Raw genomic sequence first — 20,028 nt, forward strand, 5'->3', positions numbered from 1 at the left:
GTATAATAATTAATTGACTAAAAAAAAGCTGACTGGTGAATGGTACCAAAGAGATAGATACCTAGACAAAAAAAAAAAGCCTATTTACAGCATGATAGGGAGTGACTCATAAGCAAGTAACGATATGGAAGAATGTTTTTGACATTTATGAAACTTATTTGATTATCTCTGATTGTGCACAACGAAGCAAACGAGCACGAGCGAATACGAGTTAGATTAAAACGAATCGAAATGAAGTGAATAACTCAAGCGTGTTTTCGGAGTAGCGCTATGATGAGCGGCTGCTCCGGTCACACACTCAGAGAGACACACATAAACACACACACACACATAAACACAAACATACACGCAGTGCTATTATCTTCTATACATGTATTTTCATTGATTTGACCTAAGTCTGGTGTATATACTACAAAAAAATGACAAGCGCACCCATATAGTTGTAAATAAATGGTATGATATTTACTTCGATGGTGTCTTCATTTCCGATCTTCGCATTCATTTCATTAAGCAAACTATGCGAACCAGAGGTGACGGCGCTTTTAGTTATTTTGCCAGCCACCCTCAAATCAGCCGTTCTTTTTGGAAAAACTTGTGGAGTATGGCGAACCGTTTCTGCTAATAGGATGCTGTGCGCTCAAGTCTACCACCTATTTTACTACCTAAACCTGAATAAAATCAATGTTTTGAGATCTTATACTATTGGACCCAAATCAAGATAACCCGTATCCATTTTGTTAAACCCCAAAGAACTCCGACATAAAGAAAAAAAAAAATACAGGCATCGGTTGGCCACAATTTCTTTCACCGGAGATTTTTATTTTTGCCAAAAACGACAAAGTTCGTGAGTTATTCCTTATACTCTGGCAATTTTCTATTCAGCGCAGCTCGGACAAAGAAGTTATCTAAAGAGTATCAGCTTCCGGCAAGTGATTGTGTGGGACCTCGAATCATTCCCACAAGAGCTGTTCTAACTGCTGTGCGATTTACCGGTAGTGGCACCATCTACGAGGAGACTGAGTTGTGCGAATGTTTCCCATCGGAAGTGCTGATATCGCCCTAACACTTCTTCTGCGGTTACAGATATAAATAGAAATAGTCCAGACATTTTGTAAATAGAAGTGAGACCTACAAATGATGAGGTAAATTTAGATTTCGAATTGAAACCTTTTCTTAGCCAACATTAAGTCAATGGAGAAATCATCTCGTGAAATCCATCATCGCAGAAAGAATAAATTCTTATACCGACTTAAACCGGTGCAGCATTATGTGCCAGAGTACTATTCACTCAAGTTATTCTGCCTCGGACGAAGATCTAAGCTTTGCTATAGATCTAGAAAGAGGGTATATGTCAAAACGGGATGTTAATAGTCATTACCTCTAGGTATCTAGTTGAAGCGAGCCTATAAATAAGTCCGAGCCTGTATCCGCAGTATTTGGTTGGTTGGTTGGTTGGTTGCGTGTCCCCACAACGCAAACTTAGACAGCGACGACAAGCACATACAAATTATCAAGGTATCGCTTTTCGAAATTTATTTCTGTGTTGCAGAGAGCCTGTAAAGAAGAGCACTCTTCATTCAGTGACAATCAATTATCCCGTTCGACGAGATCACCTGCATTGTTACCATGCAAAACAATCAACTCACTCTGTTCAGTACACTATCTGCTTGTTCCAATGACGTACTTTTTCATTTAATTTCTGCCCGGGTTGACCCGGCAGTGTTTCAGGCAATCGCTTTGAATGACTGACTGACTGCTTTTGGACGATTCACGATATTGATCCGTAATGTGCTGATACGGAGATCAACAGGAGCTCATAATGAGGAGAGAATTGTCTTCAATCCTTCAATGTTGATATGTATGGCATTTTCCTGACATTCCAGGAGTAATGTGGACACTCTTCTCACTTCGCTTATGCTTTCCGTTCTGAGTAGCGGTAAATATATTTCATGAAAGGACTACATGCTAGAAATCCTAAAACCAATTCGTACATACGGAAATTTCTGGTGATACAGTGTCAATGCAGCCATGCCAATGCAGAAACCTGCGCAAACCTCTGTATTTAACCTTTTCATAATATCCCTTACGTAATTAGGTTGCTCTCGTATTAGATGAACGTCAACATAAAAGTATCTGGTAAGGTGAACTAGCTAGTACACAAAGAGGCTTGTGTTCCTCAGTTACGACAAAAGCTTCATTTTAGGATCAATTATGCATTGTTGCCTTATCTATAGAATGTCTTTGACATCGAAACGTGCTTCAGAGTTACACTAAACCTACCAATAGTATACAATAGATAATTTTTTGAAAAATCTAACAACAAACAGAATTTCTATTTCTACTATGTGTAGCCTTCTTTTTCTAAAGAGAGCAAATAACCGCTCGCGCATAGCGAGGACCATGCGAAAAACATAATTGGTTTTTTTTTTTACACTATTGTACTTAGCGTTTCGTAAATAATAGATTTAGACTATTCTAAAATCCGCTCCTCTAAATGATAGCAGTAGGCTGCTTTTGTTCCGCGTCTTTTTTGACCCGATTCAAAGAAGTAGCAGAACTCATTCGAACAGTAAAAAGCTGTGAGAGCCGAAATGACATCTTGTTTAAAAATTTACAGTCTTCCATATGCAAAGGACCCACTTGACTAAGTGGGTCCTTTGCATATGCACACAGCCTTGTCAGTTTGCAGAATATGGTTAAGTCTACCTTGCTCCAAAGGTTAGAACATCTGTCGCATTTATATTGAAGCGGCAGTGTATTGTTGGGTATGCCAACGGCCGGCCTTTTAAATATAGTCAAATTTCAAAAGTTGATTTTATATTTATTACCAGCAGGTAGAATAGGACTAAAATACGAATAATAATAGATCTGTTGATTGACCACTTCAATACAACATGAAATATGTTGACCTAAGTGCTGCATTAGCCGTAGATATCACTTTCAAGCCGTTTCATAATCTGTTTGACCAACTCATCGGTAGGTCAAGCAGAACCACTTCTGTTTGTCTTCGAGACAATACCAAATGGTGACCCTAAATAATTTTCAACAAAGAGGAACGCGGAACACCCCAACTCCAAATTTGATTCTACATTGTTCCAGTTTTTTACCGAAGCCTTCCAACTGTATAGTTTGCAAGTTGTTATTCCTCTTTAAAGCATTCTCGACAGCTTTCGATACGTGAACTTTTTGCCCCGTTACCTCAAAGTAAGCTAGCTTACGATCAGGCCCCTCGACTTCGCCTAGCTTTCGCCAAGTTTCATAGATATTTTATTGTTAAATAAAGTGATGTCTGTTTTCTTTTGCATATCTAGCCATAGTGGAGTTATCGTACGTCCAGTTTCAACGTAACATGTTCATTCAGCCGCTGTGCATGGTGAAGAATAGACTACTGCCGTTTCTTTAGTTTTAGCCGTTATTAATGAAATCCCACAGAGACGATACAAAAATATTTAGTGTGTAGGACAGGGCTTGTAGACAGTGATATATTTGAACGCATGTATACTGTGATAGCATACGAAACAAAAAATACAAGTGCCATCTGCCGCAAGAGCAAAAGTGGCGCTCACTTTCAAGGAGCAATGCGTAGCTGCCTTCTCGGTGTGTTTCCTATAAACAGACACATAAGTCAGTCGCAACACTCCTTTTTTCAGGAGGAGAAGCGATGCGGGGCCACAATCAGTGATGGACGAGCAATATGGCGTTACCGTGAGATGTTTTGTGAGCAAGAAATAGAGCATTTCAGCTGCCTTCTAGAGTGCGCTTTATACTGGTCAAAGGAGCAAATGTCTAATCTGCAAGTAAACATTGAAATAACTAAACATTATTTATATTTTAAACAGCGTCATGTTAGAAATAGCATTTACTACTCGTTCTGCAGCACATTACGAGGTGCTTGCGCGTTTCTTAGGATTCTTAAGTATCTGTTTTATTGTATCAAGCATGCATTAGCCAAAGGCCAGTCGACGACATTGTCATAATCTTAATACATATTCCCATAGCTTCATTTGGTCCCTTTAAGCGTATTCTTAAAAGGTGATGTGTAATTCCGATTGTTGAGACGGTTTGTGGTTTAAACGATTCGTCTTTTTTCTGGAGTTTCACGGCTACCGCTGGCAACAGTCGTGCAGCCACAACAGTTTCGTAGCCTTTTGCTTTCTAAGTCCACAGCTGCATCCTCCCCGTGTGCTAGAAAGGGGCTCCCTTCGTCTGTATCTGCAGCGGTGCTGCCACGACTGCTTCGACTGATGCTACTCTGCCGATGCTGCTTCGTAAACAACGAGAACAAGCGCACACGAACCAATGACGAGCGATTCGACGACCTGGCATTTCATCCTGCACCCCTCCCCCCCGCATAACAGCAGCGGCAGAAGCAGCAGAAGTGTAGCTCCTGCGCTCCCCTGGTATGTCGGCTAGAGGGCGCTTCTCTCCGCCCTCAGCGGCGGCAGCATCAGCAGTAGTAGTAGTAGTAGCAGTAGAAGTGGTAGTAGTAGTAGTAGTAGTAGTAGTAGTAGTAGTAGTAGTAGTAGTAGTAGTAGTAGTAGTAGTAGTAGTAGTAGTAGTAGTAGTAGTAGTAGTAGTAGTAGTAGTAGTAGTAGTAGTAGTAGTAGTAGTAGTAGTAGTAGTAGTAGTAGTAGTAGTAGTAGTAGTAGTAGTAGTAGTAGTAGTAGTAGTAGTAGTAGTAGTAGTAGTAGTAGTAGTAGTAGTAGTAGTAGTAGTAGTAGTAGTAGTAGTAGTAGTAGTAGTAGTAGTAGTAGTAGTAGTAGTAGTAGTAGTAGTAGTAGTAGTAGTAGTAGTAGTAGTAGTAGTAGTAGTAGTAGTAGTAGTAGTAGTAGTAGTAGTAGTAGTAGTAGTAGTAGTAGTAGTAGTAGTAGTAGTAGTAGTAGTAGTAGTAGTAGTAGTAGTAGTAGTAGTAGTAGTAGTAGTAGTAGTAGTAGTAGTAGTAGTAGTAGTAGTAGTAGTAGTAGTAGTAGTAGTAGTAGTAGTAGTAGTAGTAGTAGTAGTAGTAGTAGTAGTAGTAGTAGTAGTAGTAGTAGTAGTAGTAGTAGTAGTAGTAGTAGTAGTAGTAGTAGTAGTAGTAGTAGTAGTAGTAGTAGTAGTAGTAGTAGTAGTAGTAGTAGTAGTAGTAGTAGTAGTAGTAGTAGTAGTAGTAGTAGGTAGTGGTAGTAGTAGTAGTAGTAGTAGTAGTAGTAGTAGTAGTAGTAGTAGTAGTAGTAGTAGTAGTAGTAGTAGTAGTAGTAGTAGTAGTAGTAGTAGTAGTAGTAGAATAGTAGCAGTAATAGTAGTAGTAATGGTAGTAGTATAGTAGTAGTAGTAGTAGTAGTAGTAGTAGTAGAGTAGTAGTAGTAGTAGTAGTAGTAGTAGTAGTAGTAGTAGTAGTAGTAGTAGTAGTAGTAGTAGTAGTAGTAGTAGTAGTAGTAGTAGTAGTAGTAGTAGTAGTAGTAGTAGTAGTAGTAGCAGTAGTGGTAGTGGTAGTGGTAGTAGTAGTGGTAGTAGTAGTGGTAGTAGTAGTAGCAGTAGCAGCAGCAGCACCACCACCACCAGCACCAGCACTACCACCACCACCACCACCACCACCACCATTGCTGCTGATACCGCCACTTCTACTACTACAACGATCTAGTAGCTTGTCGCTGACTTCCTCCTCTCCTCGGCCAGCAGAGCCGGGCAGAGCAACAGACAGCGGTGGCTGCAGCAGCCGCATACAGTTTCACAGCAGCATCCTGCCGCCATGTGTTGGTCCTCCTCCCCGGGGCGGCAGTAGTAGCGTTGTTGTTGTTGTAGCCACCGCTGTTTTCGCTGGCTGGACGGTGATCTTCACTGAAATCTCCACTAAGACCACAGGAGCAGGCAGGCAGGCAGGCAAGCCGGGTCGAGTCGCTTAAGTTCCACATGAGTTGTTGTTACTGTTGCAGAGCTACGGCATAATGCTGCGGCAGCCGCCAGGGTGAGCTTCCCTGGTTGCTGCGTTTCCCAGTGCTCGCTAGGCTTCGTCTAGTCTATCTCGTTTGTGTCGAAGCGAATGGTTGCTTGTCAACGGCAAGATGATGCAGTGTGGTTCAAGTGCAATTGGCAGCGGTGGGACAGGAGGTGAGCTGGTCGTCGACGGTTCGATGCCAGGCGAAATGGAGGGAGCCTCTATTGGAATTGACGAGGCTACTACAAGCCAAGAGGATGAGGGGGACGCCGCCGTCACATGCGACCTGTGCGGAATCTGCTTTCTCAGCCTTTCGGACCTTCTTGAGCACCACAAGAAGGAGCATATGAATGAAGCTGAGGCTGAACAAGCTCAGATGTTACGGACTAAACCGTCGTGTATACCGTCACCGCCAGCATCACAATCCGTACTGCCAGCAGCAGCAGCAGCAGCAGCAGCACCTCTTCCTCTTACTAGTTCTCCTCATAATGCAGCAGGCCCATCGGGTTCAGGCCAGGATGATGCACTGGCCAGGCTACAGAGTAGGCTAGGATTGAGCATCACCCCGGTGGCTGGACCTTCTGGAGGAGGGTAGGTATTCACTTAAGACAAACGAGTGACAAGGATTAACAAGGCGGCGGATAATAACGAGCATCTTAGCAGCTAACTAACCACAAAATGCGATTAACGGATGTGCTCAATCAAAGCCGTGGAGCAAGGTGGTTCCTCCCTGGAAAAAATCGACCGTGAAAAGCGCAATTTTTGTTCACTACTATAAAGCTTAGAAAAAAGAAGGCAAATCAATGCTGAAGTTGTGTGACGGCTGAAAGTTTGCTTGACGTTATTGAAATTCAATATTCGTAAGTGATACGTGTGTCTGGAGAAATTTGACCGGTGGAATTGTCTGTGGTTATTGCAGGAATGCGGAGAGCTCCACGCGAAGTAGCGGCGCTTCAGCGCTGTCATTAAAACCCCCCGGTCAGCGCTCCGGTACGATTTTTAAGTGCCGCTATTGCGCGTATTCAACTCGTGTTAAGCAGGAATATCAGAAGCATGAATACATTCACAAACCACTTTCGTGCGAACTTTGCCCCTACAAGACGGTCTGGAAAAGTAAGCATAGACAACTGAATGAAGATTAAAGCAAATAAGTTTTCGCCACGTGGTACAATTATAGTAACAACTGCCCGTACTTTAAAACTCATCGTATATTTAATTTTATTGAATTAATTGTTTATACATAGCAGTAGATGCAATAAATCAGCAGCTTTATTTTAATTATGCGTTCGTTCCATATGCTTTATTTATGCGGTTTCTCTATTCGTATCAGATGATCTCAACAAACACATGACGAAATACCACGATACACCGCCCACTGACCAAGAATCGAACCAAACATCTGCCCCGCCACTGGACCAAAACCAAGAAAAATCATCATTGACAACATCACTGCTACCCTCCGGGGGCATGCTCAGGAATCTATTGAGTACTCACCCTGACACGGCAACTCAGTCGAGTGGTACGCCAAACGAGTCGCTTCTTTACAAAACCATTCAGAAGGTGACGGAAAGCACGCAACAGTCACAGCAAGAGAACGTCGACCGCGAAAGTAAGTGACACGCCATGACATGATCAAATATTTGGGTAAACAATGGTTGAAAATACTAGTGAACATCGTTTTTGTTGTGTAAACTTTCCGAGCTTATTACATTTTTTCTGTCCCTTAGTCTGTTCGTTTATTGTTTATAATTTAGCTCATGACCTACAGCCCGAACTGTTACTGATAAAAACCAATGTTTGAATATTTTTGGACTTGCAGAATTCGCTGTTCAACAAGATCTGCAGAACTCGGTACAGAAGACACCCAATAATGCGCACTATTTTTGCCCATATTGCGATTTCTTGACGAAAACCGCGTCTCGATTTCATATTCACTATATGCAGCATTTAAATGTTCGACCCTTTGAATGTTCGGCTTGCAACCTAAAAAGTAATTACTATTGGGACATTAACAAGCATATTCGGGGCCGAATAAGCAAGGGCGATCGTCTTCATCGCGCTGCCCGATGCATTTGTATCAATGAAGCGGGCCTGAGAGATTATAGCAAGTACCAATGCTTTATCAAAGAGGTAACTAATACAAAGCTTTATACATGCAAGCTTCGTTCATGTACTTGCTCGAAATCGGTAGCAGCATGCCAAATGGCCATAGTTTAACAAACACAATTGTATTTTCTCGAAATGTTTCTTATTCAGTTTTTCAAATGACCTACGTAACTACTTAGGCCGCATTTTAAAGACTGAAGATGAACGTTACAGGGGCCAGCAAATGGAGAACACATGGAAACGCCGGATGATCAGGCCGAAGCTGGTGTAATGGCCACTCAAGGCCGGATACATCCGTCCTTCATGGGCGATCCAACTGTGCAGGCACGCATTCAGCAATACCAACAACAACAGCGACTTGTTACTCCTCAAAATCGTTCAGTACAGCAGCTTCACACATCACCACAACAACAACAGCAGCGGCAACAACAACAACAACAGTCACCTGTATCTTCGCAGATAAATGCGCGACAAGTGGTACAAGCCCAGTTAGCTCCGGTGCCTGTGGGTTCGATGATCGCTGCGCAGAGTGTAGCAGCTATCCAGCAGGCTATGCGACAACAGCAGCAGGCTCGAACAAACAAGCAGCGAGAGGATACGCACAACTACATGATTCAGCAATTGCAGAAAAAAGAACAGATACGACAACAGCAGCAGCAGCAGCAGCAGCAACAGCAAACTCTGCAACAGCAACAGCAGAAGCAGCTTCAGTTACAACAGCAGCTTCAGCAACAATCACAACGATCGGCTACAATATCCCCGGCAACGTCTGAAGCACCTACAACGAACGGACCACCAGGAGGCGCACTAAAATGCGCCCACTGTGAGTACACATGCGATCATAAGGACATTATGCTTGGCCATTTGGGCGCGCATGCCAACGTGCTCCCGTTCATCTGCACCAAATGTGGTCTTGCTAATAAATGGCATCACACCGCCTGGATACATTTACAGCAGGTACGTTTGTTCCGAACACTTTTGCTTGGCGTTACAGTTGGGTTAGTTTCCTATGCATAGAACGCATAAAACGGAAATGATTTCTACAGTATCTAGGTCAGGTAGCCTTCAACTGAACAGGACGATATACCTATCAAAATAAAAAGTGCTTTTGCAAAACAAAGAATATAAACATATTCCAAAAAGCAAAAAGCCTTTACATTTTATTGAAGCAAACCAACTAATTATTTTGTTGCAATCTTCAAGGTTCATCGTGATACGCCAGTAGACCCGAAATATATCCGTTTGCAGCTTACTTACCGACAGAATGGAAATGTATTCCAAATGGACGAAACATCCCAGATAGTTAATAGAGTGGAAAAAGTTACGTCCAACGCAGAGCTAACGGGCGTGACCCGCAAATTACGCTGTAACAACTGCCCGTACCGAACCGTTCAAAAATCCAACTTGCAGCGGCATCGTGAAGGACACATTCGCGCGCGTCCTGATTTAATGCGATACAAGTGTCCTTATTGCGACTTCTATCAGGAGACCCGACGACGAATCCAGCGGCACATGTGCTTGCACCCGCAACACGTCAAAAGAGGGGCTCAAGGAGTTCTAGATACAAATGGAGTTGGCCTCGATATAACAACGACAAGTCTCGCAGCGATCTTCTCCGACGTAACCGCCGAGCGCCGCCGCGAAGCTGGAACGGTGGAGGCTGTCAATTCAACGCGAGACGCCGGCGCAGAGGCCAACGGACTTGTGCTCAAGTGTGACACTTGTCCATTTGTAACAAACTCAAACTCTCAATTCATCTACCATAAGCAATTCCATAGGTAAGTATTCCAGAGAAATACACGGAAACACGCATTGTGTACTTTTATTTCTGTTATAATTATTACTATCATTCAACCCGCACTTTACGCTTCCTGTTGAAAATCGAAAAGCCTATATTTTTACTAACGTTATGATACGCACCTTCTTATTAATTGCAGGTACAACCCGAAGGCTAAATATAAATGCGACAAGTGCAGTTATTGGGCGATGCATCCCCATCTGATCACGCAGCACGCAAGAGTACATCAGAAAGGGGCACCTGACCAGAAGTTCCCTGAGGGGTCCTGGCTGCCCCCAGCGGAAATTTCAGTCACAACCGAGTCGAATTCGACTGACAGTATTCGCACGTTCCGTGTTGTTAAAAATGGCATCGCCCTCAAGATGCATAAATGCCGGTTCTGTCCGCTAATGAATCGTAGCAAAGACAATGTTCGATTCCACGAATTGCTGCATCGTGAAACCTCACCTGAACGCTACACGTGCCATCTATGCACGTTTAAAGCCCAAATCCAGACTGAGCTTTGTAATCATCTGAGGTCACACGTAACTCAGCGAGTTCGCAAAGACGATGCGGGTGTTGAGATGATCGAAGAAATAGAAGACACTAGTGATGAGGAATCCTCGGCTAAAGCAGTTCAAGCGTCCTCTAAAACAGCAGCTGGTTCAGCTATGTCGCGTCCGCAGCCAGTTAAGAAGATCAAATACAATTGCAGTGCCGTTGAATCTGAATTATTTAACCTTTTGCAAAGTCGTCAAAATGGAGGTAGTAGTATGCACAGTAACGATTTCGCTGGACCATTATTTCCCAAGCAGGAGGTCATCAAAAAACCAAAAGAAGCCCCCACTCATCAAAAACAGAAAGATGATATTGGCGAGCGACGCAGGGATGGTCTGATTTCCTACCAGAACAAGGTCAGTTGTTGCTCTAGTCGTACCAGCAGCATCAGTAGCACACGTCAAGTTTGTCGACTTTTCTAACTTGCGCAACTTATATTTATTAACTTCTTATTATGACATGGAAAAAGGAAGAATCAATTAACAATATATGTGCATATGTACTAGTATGTTATATAAACGGTACATATGATATGACGGCTGACTAGTCTGGGGCTGGTATGAATATAACTTGTTAAATTGGGTCTTTTTATTTATATCAAACGACATTTGTTCATCTATTTTAGATATTTCTAATAACATATGCTAATCACTGCAACCCTTCAATTCGATTCATTTGGTGATTGTTAGTTTAACAAGCGTAATGACTCTTATGTCGTTGCAGAAAAACCAACGTAAATGGGTTGCTTGTCCTGAATGCCCCGCGCTTTTCGTTAGCCCCAATGAACTGAAACGTCATCTGAGTCATCACCGTCATCCGGACGAATTTCGCTGCTCAAAATGCTCATACTCAATGAACAAGCCTGTGTACATTCAGCAACACGAGCAGGTTCATACAGAGGAGTACATGATTAAAAAACTAGGCTTCTGTCACAGGCATGCCACCGGACCGGGCACTCGAAAACAGGCACTAAAATTGGGCATGCCACCAAGGCCATCGAAGCCCATTTTTCTGGTTCCAAAAAAACAGCCAGCTACGTCAACGGATGTTCCATCAACATCTACCGTCGATTCATCAAAACCAATTACAAGCCTTTTTCCATCTGTTCCGAAAGACGAAAGACGGGTTAGCTCAGGGAAGGAAACGGTCACACCGTCGAAAGAACGAAAAGCAGCTGCCTCGAAAGAGCAGACTGTGAAGTCAGAAATCTCGGCAGACGAAGATTCCGAGAATTCGTCCACGAATTACGCCAGCGAAGAGTACTCTGTTGCTTTACTAATGGCTGAGCTTCAAGAGTCGAAGGCTGTTTTTGACGGAGTGACCAATGGGCGATACAAGTGCTCCGCGTGTCCCGCTAGCTTCGATAAGCAAGTTGTGCTACGATTCCATGCTCGTCTACACGATGAGCTGATGCGACGCTTCAAGTGTCACGTGTGTTCATACTCAGTCGACGAAAAAGATAATATGGCTGCACACGCTCAGCTACACTATATGCGACATCATCTCAGTACACCGGCCGTTAAGCAGTGTCCGAAATGTCCAGCGACATTTTCCAAACAGAACCTCTTTGAAAGTCACCTCCTTAGACATGTTAGTGAGGGTCGTTTTCGTTGTGAGCAATGTCACTTCGCAACGAATAAATATGATATTATTAGTCGGCACCGTGGCATGCATGACGCTGCAGTGTCGAAGACTGACTCTGGACTTGATCTTGATGCGAATTCACAACAGTCGATTTCTGTGTTATTCCACACAGCTTCTGTGCCTCAGACACTAGTTGAGGACGCGGAACCAATGACCCTGGAAGCGGTTACAAGGACACCAGAGCCTGAAGAGCTGGAAGAAGAGCGACGAATGTTTTCCTGTACAGCATGCCCGCACACCTGCGTCCGTAAAGACGGTATGCAGCATCATATTAAACGGCACATTCTGAAGCATGAAAACGGTTGTCCGCATTGCTCGTATAGTAACATCAATCCGGCTACTCTACGGGATCACGTAAAGACTCACTTCACCATCCCTAAAACGAACCGTGCGCAGGCATTTTTACATTATGACGACCTGAAGATCAAGTTTGAGGACGGCGAAATTTTGTTCGAAGACCGCGGACGACACGATGCTACCCGATTTTATCCCGACAGCATTCCTGAGCTGCTCGGTGAATCTCCCGACCTTCTTGTAGAGTTTATCGAATCGGATGTGTTCGCTGTTGTGAACCAAGTCCTCGACAAGGTATGCGCCGATCGACGTCGGATGGAGCGAGAGGTGAGCAATTCGACAATATACGGAGCTATCGTTCGACGTAGTGCTTCATTGCGTACCTCTCAGGATGATGGTTCTGCACTCAAACGACCAAAACCAACTCGAAGTTCCATGTCCTTTAGTGATCCCTCTAAAGAGAGTAGTGTTGTTCCACAGAAAATTGATATACATAAGGCTCACGATGGGAATAAGGATGAATACGACTCTGGAGAATCGATGAGTCCTAATGTGAACAATAATAACGTTGAAAACGAAAAGTTTAATGAGGTAAAATGTAATGGAATACTAAACAAATCTGAATTTTGTGACACATTGAATTTAGTTCACGATCAAGTCGAAAATTCAGCTGACCTAGATGAATGTATCGGAACTCGACGTTACCACAATGGAATCGACGACGATGGCACAGTCACAATATCCCGTAATGGCCGAGCCACCTCTAAAGAGAAAAGACATTCGCAAGAGGAAGTGCTAGCAGTGTTAAATCAGATTGTCGATAGTGTATCCCAACCAACGCCACATACGTAAGCCTACATACATATTTAAGTTTTGTCACCCATCCCCCTATTCAGTCGACAGATAGCTGTAGTAGTTAGACGATCGTCGGTACTACATGTGGAGTTTCTATTGTTGGCACTCCATACACTCGTCATTTGAGATCTTTTTCAGGCTCTCATTATTCATGTTGACAAGATAAAAAGGCAGCAATTTCGCACATAAAGTGTATTATAATAGTTTTGCGTTACCCTAATCCACGGGGTATAGTAATATAAAATACCTAACTAACAGGGTCATTCAGTTCTACACTTATGTACATAGAGCAAAAAGTGCTGTTTCATTTTAATGTATGGCCAGCCCTGATGCAACAGCAGACAATGAGTGACGTATCAACCAGATAATATGCTTTGTGTGTATAATAAAGACCCACCGGAAATGTATTTTTGTATTAATAAAAGTATAATAACATATTTTCCAGCAAAAATGCGCAGCTATTCTCTAGTGACAATCGCTGGTATAAGCTGTTAACTAACAACTAAGCAAGTCAACCAAGTTCAGTCAAATGCAAGCGATAGCCCGAATTTATTTTCCGTTAGTAGTTTCCTATAATCACGGACCTCTAATTTACCTACACGAGTTCTGTATCTAGTTTTCTTTACATCGTTCCCAAATATATTACTAGAGCGCACCAATAAAATTATGCGAACACAGTCCATAAATTCGACAAATGCTTGAGATATTCCCGAGAGCTTGAAGGTTAAACAACTTTGCGATACTTCACCGGCTGACGAGGCTCTAGATAGGTTCGCCAAAATTTCTCAGTCCAAGCATATGAAATCATCAAGGTTAGGGGTGCAGTGTAACTTCGCTCTGGGGGTACCATTTATCATCCATGGATTGCCTTTGGCACCTTTATTATATTTAGTTTAATAGTGAAACTGTGATCTCCTGATATTCAGCACCTAAATAGCTTTGGCTTACGATATAGATCAAAGAAGGTGCAGCACATGCAGATACATAAAGGCACATATTATTTAACAATATATGTGGGATACGTATTTTCAGATGGATTCGTTCAGCTGTTGTCGTTTCTCTAGTCACTGTAACTTTTATTGTCGTAGGGTTTTTGCCAAACAAACGTTATTTATGTTCTGTCCCATCACTATGTTACGATAGAGACGCGCAGTGTCGCAAGGTATCTACAAGGATTAAAAGTAGCCGACAAAAAAAAATGAGCCTGTATTCTTCAAGTCATTGGCTGATGCTACTGCGCCACGTAATGCTAGCTTCCAAAGCTGGGATACCTAATGTACCAAAGTGGCATGCATTTAGATTTATTGAAAACATTCCGTTATGTAATAGCTATTTGCTAACAACAATTCTCGTCCAGTTGACAGTTGCTAGAAATTAAATGTCATAGCAGCGAGCAGCTAGACGTCGCACAACCGTCCAATTCTGATCGATAAATCCACTTATGAACGAAGCGTTGATAGGCAAGAAGGGACACAGTTGTTTGTTTTTAACAACAGACCGACGGCGGTGAAAAGTCTCCGATTTTTTCACATAATTTATTCCGTACAAGGAATGATGAAATTGCTTCTGCCACCTAAAATCACAAACAAGTAATTTTTAAAGTTCACTGACTATAGATTTATAGTAAACTAGACACAGCGATACTCCCACTTTTATTAATACGTTTGTCACTTAGCGTCTCACAAACTAACTGGATGGTGGCACAAATGATGTCAATTCTAATCATTCCTGGAAAATATATTTGCTGTACGTTGAGATTAATAGCTACCTTGACAGGAGCATCCTCATGAACGGCATGACCGACTTTCGGTAGAACCTGCGTCTGAAATTTTCCTTGCATTTGCCCAATGGTTAGGTCACGATCTAGTCGATCAATACCGGCAAGAAGAAGAAGCTTGGCACAGGATTGGGCCAGGAAAGATGAAGATAAGCCTCGGAACCATCCGGACCAATAAGGTTCCGTTCTTGACAGATCAATGCGCCATGTAAATCTATGCCGGAATGCAGAACGAAATAAGCTTCAGTGAAATTGGAAAATATGTACTATTTTAAAGGACAAATCAAAAGCGTTTTAATTTTCCTTTGATAGAAATACATAATTCCGACTTTATAAAGCATGCATCAAAGTTATACTTAAAGCCAGCTCAAAAATTTGACGCTTTATGAGACTATACGCTCGAGTTGACAATCGAAAATCAGTCTGAATGAACTATTACAATGACCATGCTTTACCCCTGGTTGTTTTGATCGGTCTTGTTAACAGGATTGAAGTCCGCCTTTCTATCTTCAGGTATCACGGCAGCAGCAGCAGCAGCACCGATGCTGTTGTGCGCTTCAGCTGACGAGCCCGTACTATCGTTTCCTACCTCATTAGTTGTAGGAATCGGCGAAGAAACCTTACTCATTTTAATAAGCTTCGTTGCCGGTACTCCGTCAGATATTCGTTTTAGCATAGCAGGCATGGACACCTTTGAAAGATATATCCAATGTTTAACATTATAAGCTGATAGAATCGAAAATATTATCTGACATACTGTCTTAAATGCAATCAAGATTCTTTAGAGTAAAACACTATCGTTGCTTAATGGCGGCGAAGACTACAGTTGTGCTTTTTGAATTGTCAACTTCTTCCGAACTAAGATGCCGAATCAATAATGCCCGCAACCCCATATATCAAATCAATACCTAAAAAATATCGAAGAACTGGGATAAGATCACATGTGGTGATTACTATTTTAGTGGCCAAATATTGAAGCCAAGTCTTACTTTTGCAGCATTAATATTTTTAGTTTGTCCCGACCTGCACGACCATTCCACAGCATAATCCAAACTATGGAAGGAGCGTGGTCTTGCTCGTAGTACAGCCTGCATACTTTGCAGGGCATCCAGCGCTGTTCCTTCCACAACATCGATTACTACAATGCCAGATACTTCCGGTATGCATCCTGCAGCCGCGACGTGTACTGCTAACGCACCGCCCATGCTAAAACGTAAATTTCATAGTCGCATATAGACATATATTACGGCAAGAACGCACACAAGTAAAAAAAAAAAACGTATCTTTTATGCACAAACCGCGGATTTATCAATTTTCAACTAGTATGGTAATGCTATTAAAGCATTTACATATATATAGTGGAGGGCGGCAGCTTAGCTTTGCCGTTGGGTGGTAGGAATAAGCGCTTCATAGCTACTTATTCTGCGCTTATGTAAAGGTATTGATTTATTAATTCTTGGAACATTTCCATCCCGCAACCGGTATATTCTAGAGTCTAGTGGATTCCATTTGACGTGCATTGTCTGGAGTCTCTTCAGGTGCGTGTCGGACGGGGCTTCATGTTTTCCAAAGCGAGTGGCAGAGTGATCAGTCCTGAACGCTGTGAGGGTGTTCTACTGAAGTACGCGATTGCAGGTTTGCACAACCAAGCCTCCCGTCGTCCTGAAGCGCGTGATGCTCTTGGGACAGTAAATGCCGTGGCTAAGCAGGTGGATGCGTATCCACTTTTAGCGGCGGATTTGCAGATCCTTTACGGGTGAAATAGGAGAGAACGTATTTTTTAGCGTTCTTCCGCAAGAAGTCCACGTTAAACCTACGTAGGCCCTCCAGCCGTATCTTCTTGTTCAGGAAATAGCATAAGTGTGTAGTTTGGTCTACACCCTAGTTGGAAACGCCAAGACCTAGTCTTATTTTGGCAAAACTAGTCGTGATCCCCTCAGGAATAGTCTCTTCATGAACCTGTGAGTCATCCATCCTTCTAACAACATTCGTATTACCGCATCCCACCGAGGACTGCCTAGACGATCGATTCACTGAGGGTATGTTTTTTATATACATATCACACAGACTGATTTACAATGTCTATACAGAATAATTAACGTAGCCCTGGGGGACGTCTTTTATAGAGCGACAGGATTGTAATCTTACTTCAAGGCAAAGTTTGTAGGAACAGCGAGTAAATTGGTCACGATCTAGTCACGATTAGTCGCGCCTTTCTCTATCATCATGTAAGTTGACCAACGAAAACAGCTGCAGGCAGCGGTGGAAACTCTTATTTCACAAGCTAATGGAATTACTAATGAAGTGCGGTTAGATTTCTAAAATAGAATAATGTGATAACATAGCGAAGTGACAGAATGACTTGTAACAATTAGGTTCATTCAGACAGGGTAATGCTGAGAAAGCTCCAGCGAGATATTAATAACTGTGACGTAGTAATGGGGGACGATGCAGTATTGGATCGGAACAACTATAATAACAAGTTTAGATGCGAAACTCGGATGCAGGCCCAGTAGGTCGAGATTCTGAACTCGCCTTTGGCTTGATTGGGTAGAATAACAATATGACAGTGTTAGACGGAGCCCGATGTATATGTGGTACGAGAGTTTAGCCTATAGAAAGAAACGAAGAATTGATAAGCTATGCAAGCAGTTAAAAATGGGTGTGGTAAATTACAGTGCTCAGGGTCATACTACACAGATACAGTAGATAGAGCTACCGGGTCCCAATATGCATTGTTGCACGATGAATGCAAAAATGCTTTCGACATTTACTAATTGCTTGGAAAACTATTTAGTTTACTTACTATAAATTTTATGGTTAAATATTTTTAATAATGAAGCAACCTATAACGGTCAACTGTATGTTTACTCGTAAATACCGTTCGGATAGATATATATATATATAAGAAGCTGACTTTTTTTGTTTTGATAAATACTCAGAAAATATGATGTTTAACGGAATGAATATAAAACTATCGGTACGGTGCGGCGTTGTTTACCTGTGACCAATAAGAATGACAGGCGGTTTTTGTTCTCGGCTTTCATAGAGTTGCTGATAAACTCGGCCAATATCATGGGTCATGGCTTCAACCGAAAGGTCTGTTTCGTCCAAAGCAGTACTTTCTCCGTGCCCGCGGAGGTCGATGGCAACTACTGAACATTCCACCATAGACACAATCTCGGCCTAATTTTAATAACATAAAAAAAAATAACACGCTTAATTGAGCAGCATAGACAAATGTGTACGTCTAAATTTCAATGTACTGTTCGTATTCTGGTTATGAAACATATTTTCTTGTAAATTTAATCAGTAATAATTCAGCACCTCTGTTTAAAGTGAATAATGTTGTAAATAATTTTCAAACTTATTTTAGGATTAACTGAAGTAACCGGAGTATCGAAAATAGCACCTTATAACGGCCTTATAACCTTATAACGTATGCATAAAAATACACACTACGATAATTGTTGGCATACCGCAAAGCATGCCCACGTCAGGCCGCTGTATCCAGCTCCATGCAGAAGAAACAGCACAGGTCTATCCGGGGGACAGTCAATCGAACTACATCTGAAATCAAAATAACGAATCATTAATATCATATCCACATATACCAAAAACATATAATCGAGAACATTTGAATACAAAAAGCTGACATATTGCTAACTAAACGAAATCAAGCCTTCACAGGATTGATTTATTGAACGTGCTGGACGCTGCAAGAGAGGGTGACGAAGAGAAATAACCGATAAGTTGACTGGTTCTATTGATCCAGTAAGTGTTTGAATCTGAACAATCCAAGTGTCAAAAATCGATTTAATAAAGCAAACACTAATCTCGGGTGTTTTAAAGCTCCAACTTTATCTTTTTGGGCCACTTACCTATACACCTTAAAAACGTCCCCATTATCGAGTACAACTTCTTGTTCCTCTGAGAAATATTGGTTTCCTTTTACCGGAGCATAATCCCTGCGACCTCTGCGAGCCGGAGGAGGCCCAGTGGGTCCCGGAGGGACCGCCGGTAGTTTCGAACGTAACATCTCCCGCTGAAGAGATGACATCTAGATAACAAAAAGCAAGATAAACTCTATGAAATGTACGAATTGTGTGAAAACGCTGCCAATAACATCTCCCACTACCAAGTCACGAAGATACATGTGTGTCAGCTGTAAATTTCTATTTTTCAATTTTCAATTAAAACGGAATCATTCTTAACCAGAGGTTTTTAGCTGTACTTTATGTCCATGATTGATGGAAAGCAAAAAGGTACTTGTCCTGTATTTTGCTCAACGTACAGCCCGGCCAGTGAGCGCACAACATTTAAGCACTAAATTATTTATACACATCCAATTACAAGGTATCCTGACGTTTTCCTCATAGCAAGTTGCTAATCTTAAATTATAGTGCTTATCTTGCACCATTATTGCAATTAGAATTTACTGCTGGTTTCTGGATTTGAAGGACATAGATAATATTTTTCTAGTTTCAATAAGCATTGTGCTTTCGGAAGATACGCATTTATACTTTTACTATCATATTGCTCATTTAACTGCAAGTCAAAAATAGAAAAGCCAGTTACTGCTATATATTACAGCGTTCCACGGGCCCGTTTGTTTCTACCATTAAATTAAAATTCAACAAGTAGATACCATTTATAGAATCTGAATGAGCGTGCTGATTGCTGATGGTAAATGTGAGATAAATTCATATCCAACCAATTGAATTCACGTAAATAATCTGTGAACATACTCTATAGCGGTAAAACTGAAAGTACTATTACTATTATTTTGAAAAATATCTGCTCGAAGCGATAAGATTTCGTCTCGATCGGTCGCACCGAATCCAAACTAAATATTTAGATGATGGGTCGCAATAAGAGTCTTACTTGGTGATACGGAACAGAAGTGGCTCGGGGCGATGGATGGTGGCACTTGTCAATGCGACTTGTCTTCGTTTGTTGGGAGTAACGTGCGCCTCTCGCGTTCTCTTTGCTCGGTGAGTGTCGACGGTGCTTCGAGCCGCAAGCGCGAGCAAACTAGCGGACTAAAAATCGAACGCTTCGCATACCTCTTCCTCTTCCTCCTCCTCCTCGCTTCCCTCCTCG

At 42.1% G+C, this 20,028-nt stretch overlaps 2 protein-coding genes across 3 annotated transcripts; one reads left to right on the plus strand and one right to left on the minus strand.

Moving 5' to 3' along the window:
* Window positions 1-5,726: 5,726 nt before the first annotated feature.
* LOC147755226 (uncharacterized) lies at window positions 5,727-13,599 on the plus strand. The gene is made up of 8 exons (XM_086990337.1): window positions 5,727-6,505; window positions 6,834-7,027; window positions 7,245-7,523; window positions 7,734-8,044; window positions 8,234-8,977; window positions 9,224-9,798; window positions 9,958-10,711; window positions 11,079-13,599. The coding sequence occupies exons 1-8, from the start codon at window positions 6,042-6,044 to the stop codon at window positions 13,143-13,145; spliced, it is 5,388 nt and encodes a 1,795-aa protein (XP_086846463.1). The 5' UTR covers window positions 5,727-6,041; the 3' UTR covers window positions 13,146-13,599.
* Window positions 13,600-13,668: 69 nt separating this feature from the next.
* On the minus strand, window positions 13,669-20,028 carry LOC111251858 (protein phosphatase methylesterase 1). Of its 2 annotated transcripts, XM_022808922.2 has the most exons (8): window positions 19,810-20,028; window positions 18,807-18,985; window positions 18,405-18,495; window positions 17,927-18,111; window positions 15,915-16,131; window positions 15,381-15,616; window positions 14,917-15,139; window positions 13,669-14,721 (listed from the first exon to the last, which is right to left on the minus strand). In XM_022808922.2, the coding sequence occupies exons 2-8, from the start codon at window positions 18,983-18,985 to the stop codon at window positions 14,635-14,637; spliced, it is 1,218 nt and encodes a 405-aa protein (XP_022664657.1). In that variant the 5' UTR covers window positions 19,810-20,028; the 3' UTR covers window positions 13,669-14,634. The 2 variants fall into 2 exon arrangements, with proteins under 2 accessions (XP_022664657.1, XP_022664658.1); XM_022808923.2 differs by lacking the exon at window positions 19,810-20,028 and having other exon boundaries at window positions 18,385-18,495; window positions 18,807-18,864.

The sequence above is a fragment of the Varroa destructor genome, unplaced genomic scaffold (genome assembly GCF_002443255.2).
Source record: "Varroa destructor unplaced genomic scaffold, Vdes_3.0 BEIS01000005.1, whole genome shotgun sequence".
NCBI lineage: Eukaryota > Metazoa > Arthropoda > Arachnida > Mesostigmata > Varroidae > Varroa > Varroa destructor.

What these genes read in the sequence shown, in the direction of transcription:
- LOC147755226 (XM_086990337.1), top strand. Translation starts at nt 6,042, where the DNA reads ATGATGCAGTGTGGTTCAAGTGCAATTGGCAGCGGTGGGACAGGAGGT. An exon ending in CCTGGATACATTTACAGCAG is followed by an intron (nt 8,978 to 9,223) that starts GTACGTTTGTTC and finishes GCAATCTTCAAG; the next exon opens with GTTCATCGTGATACGCCAGT. An exon ending in TGATTTCCTACCAGAACAAG is followed by an intron (nt 10,712 to 11,078) that starts GTCAGTTGTTGC and finishes ATGTCGTTGCAG; the next exon opens with AAAAACCAACGTAAATGGGT.
- LOC111251858 (XM_022808922.2), bottom strand. Translation starts at nt 18,985, where the DNA reads ATGTCATCTCTTCAGCGGGAGATGTTACGTTCGAAACTACCGGCGGTC. An exon ending in TGACGTGGGCATGCTTTGCG is followed by an intron (nt 18,112 to 18,404) that starts GTATGCCAACAA and finishes TATTAAAATTAG; the next exon opens with GCCGAGATTGTGTCTATGGT. An exon ending in AAAATATTAATGCTGCAAAA is followed by an intron (nt 15,617 to 15,914) that starts GTAAGACTTGGC and finishes TATCTTTCAAAG; the next exon opens with GTGTCCATGCCTGCTATGCT.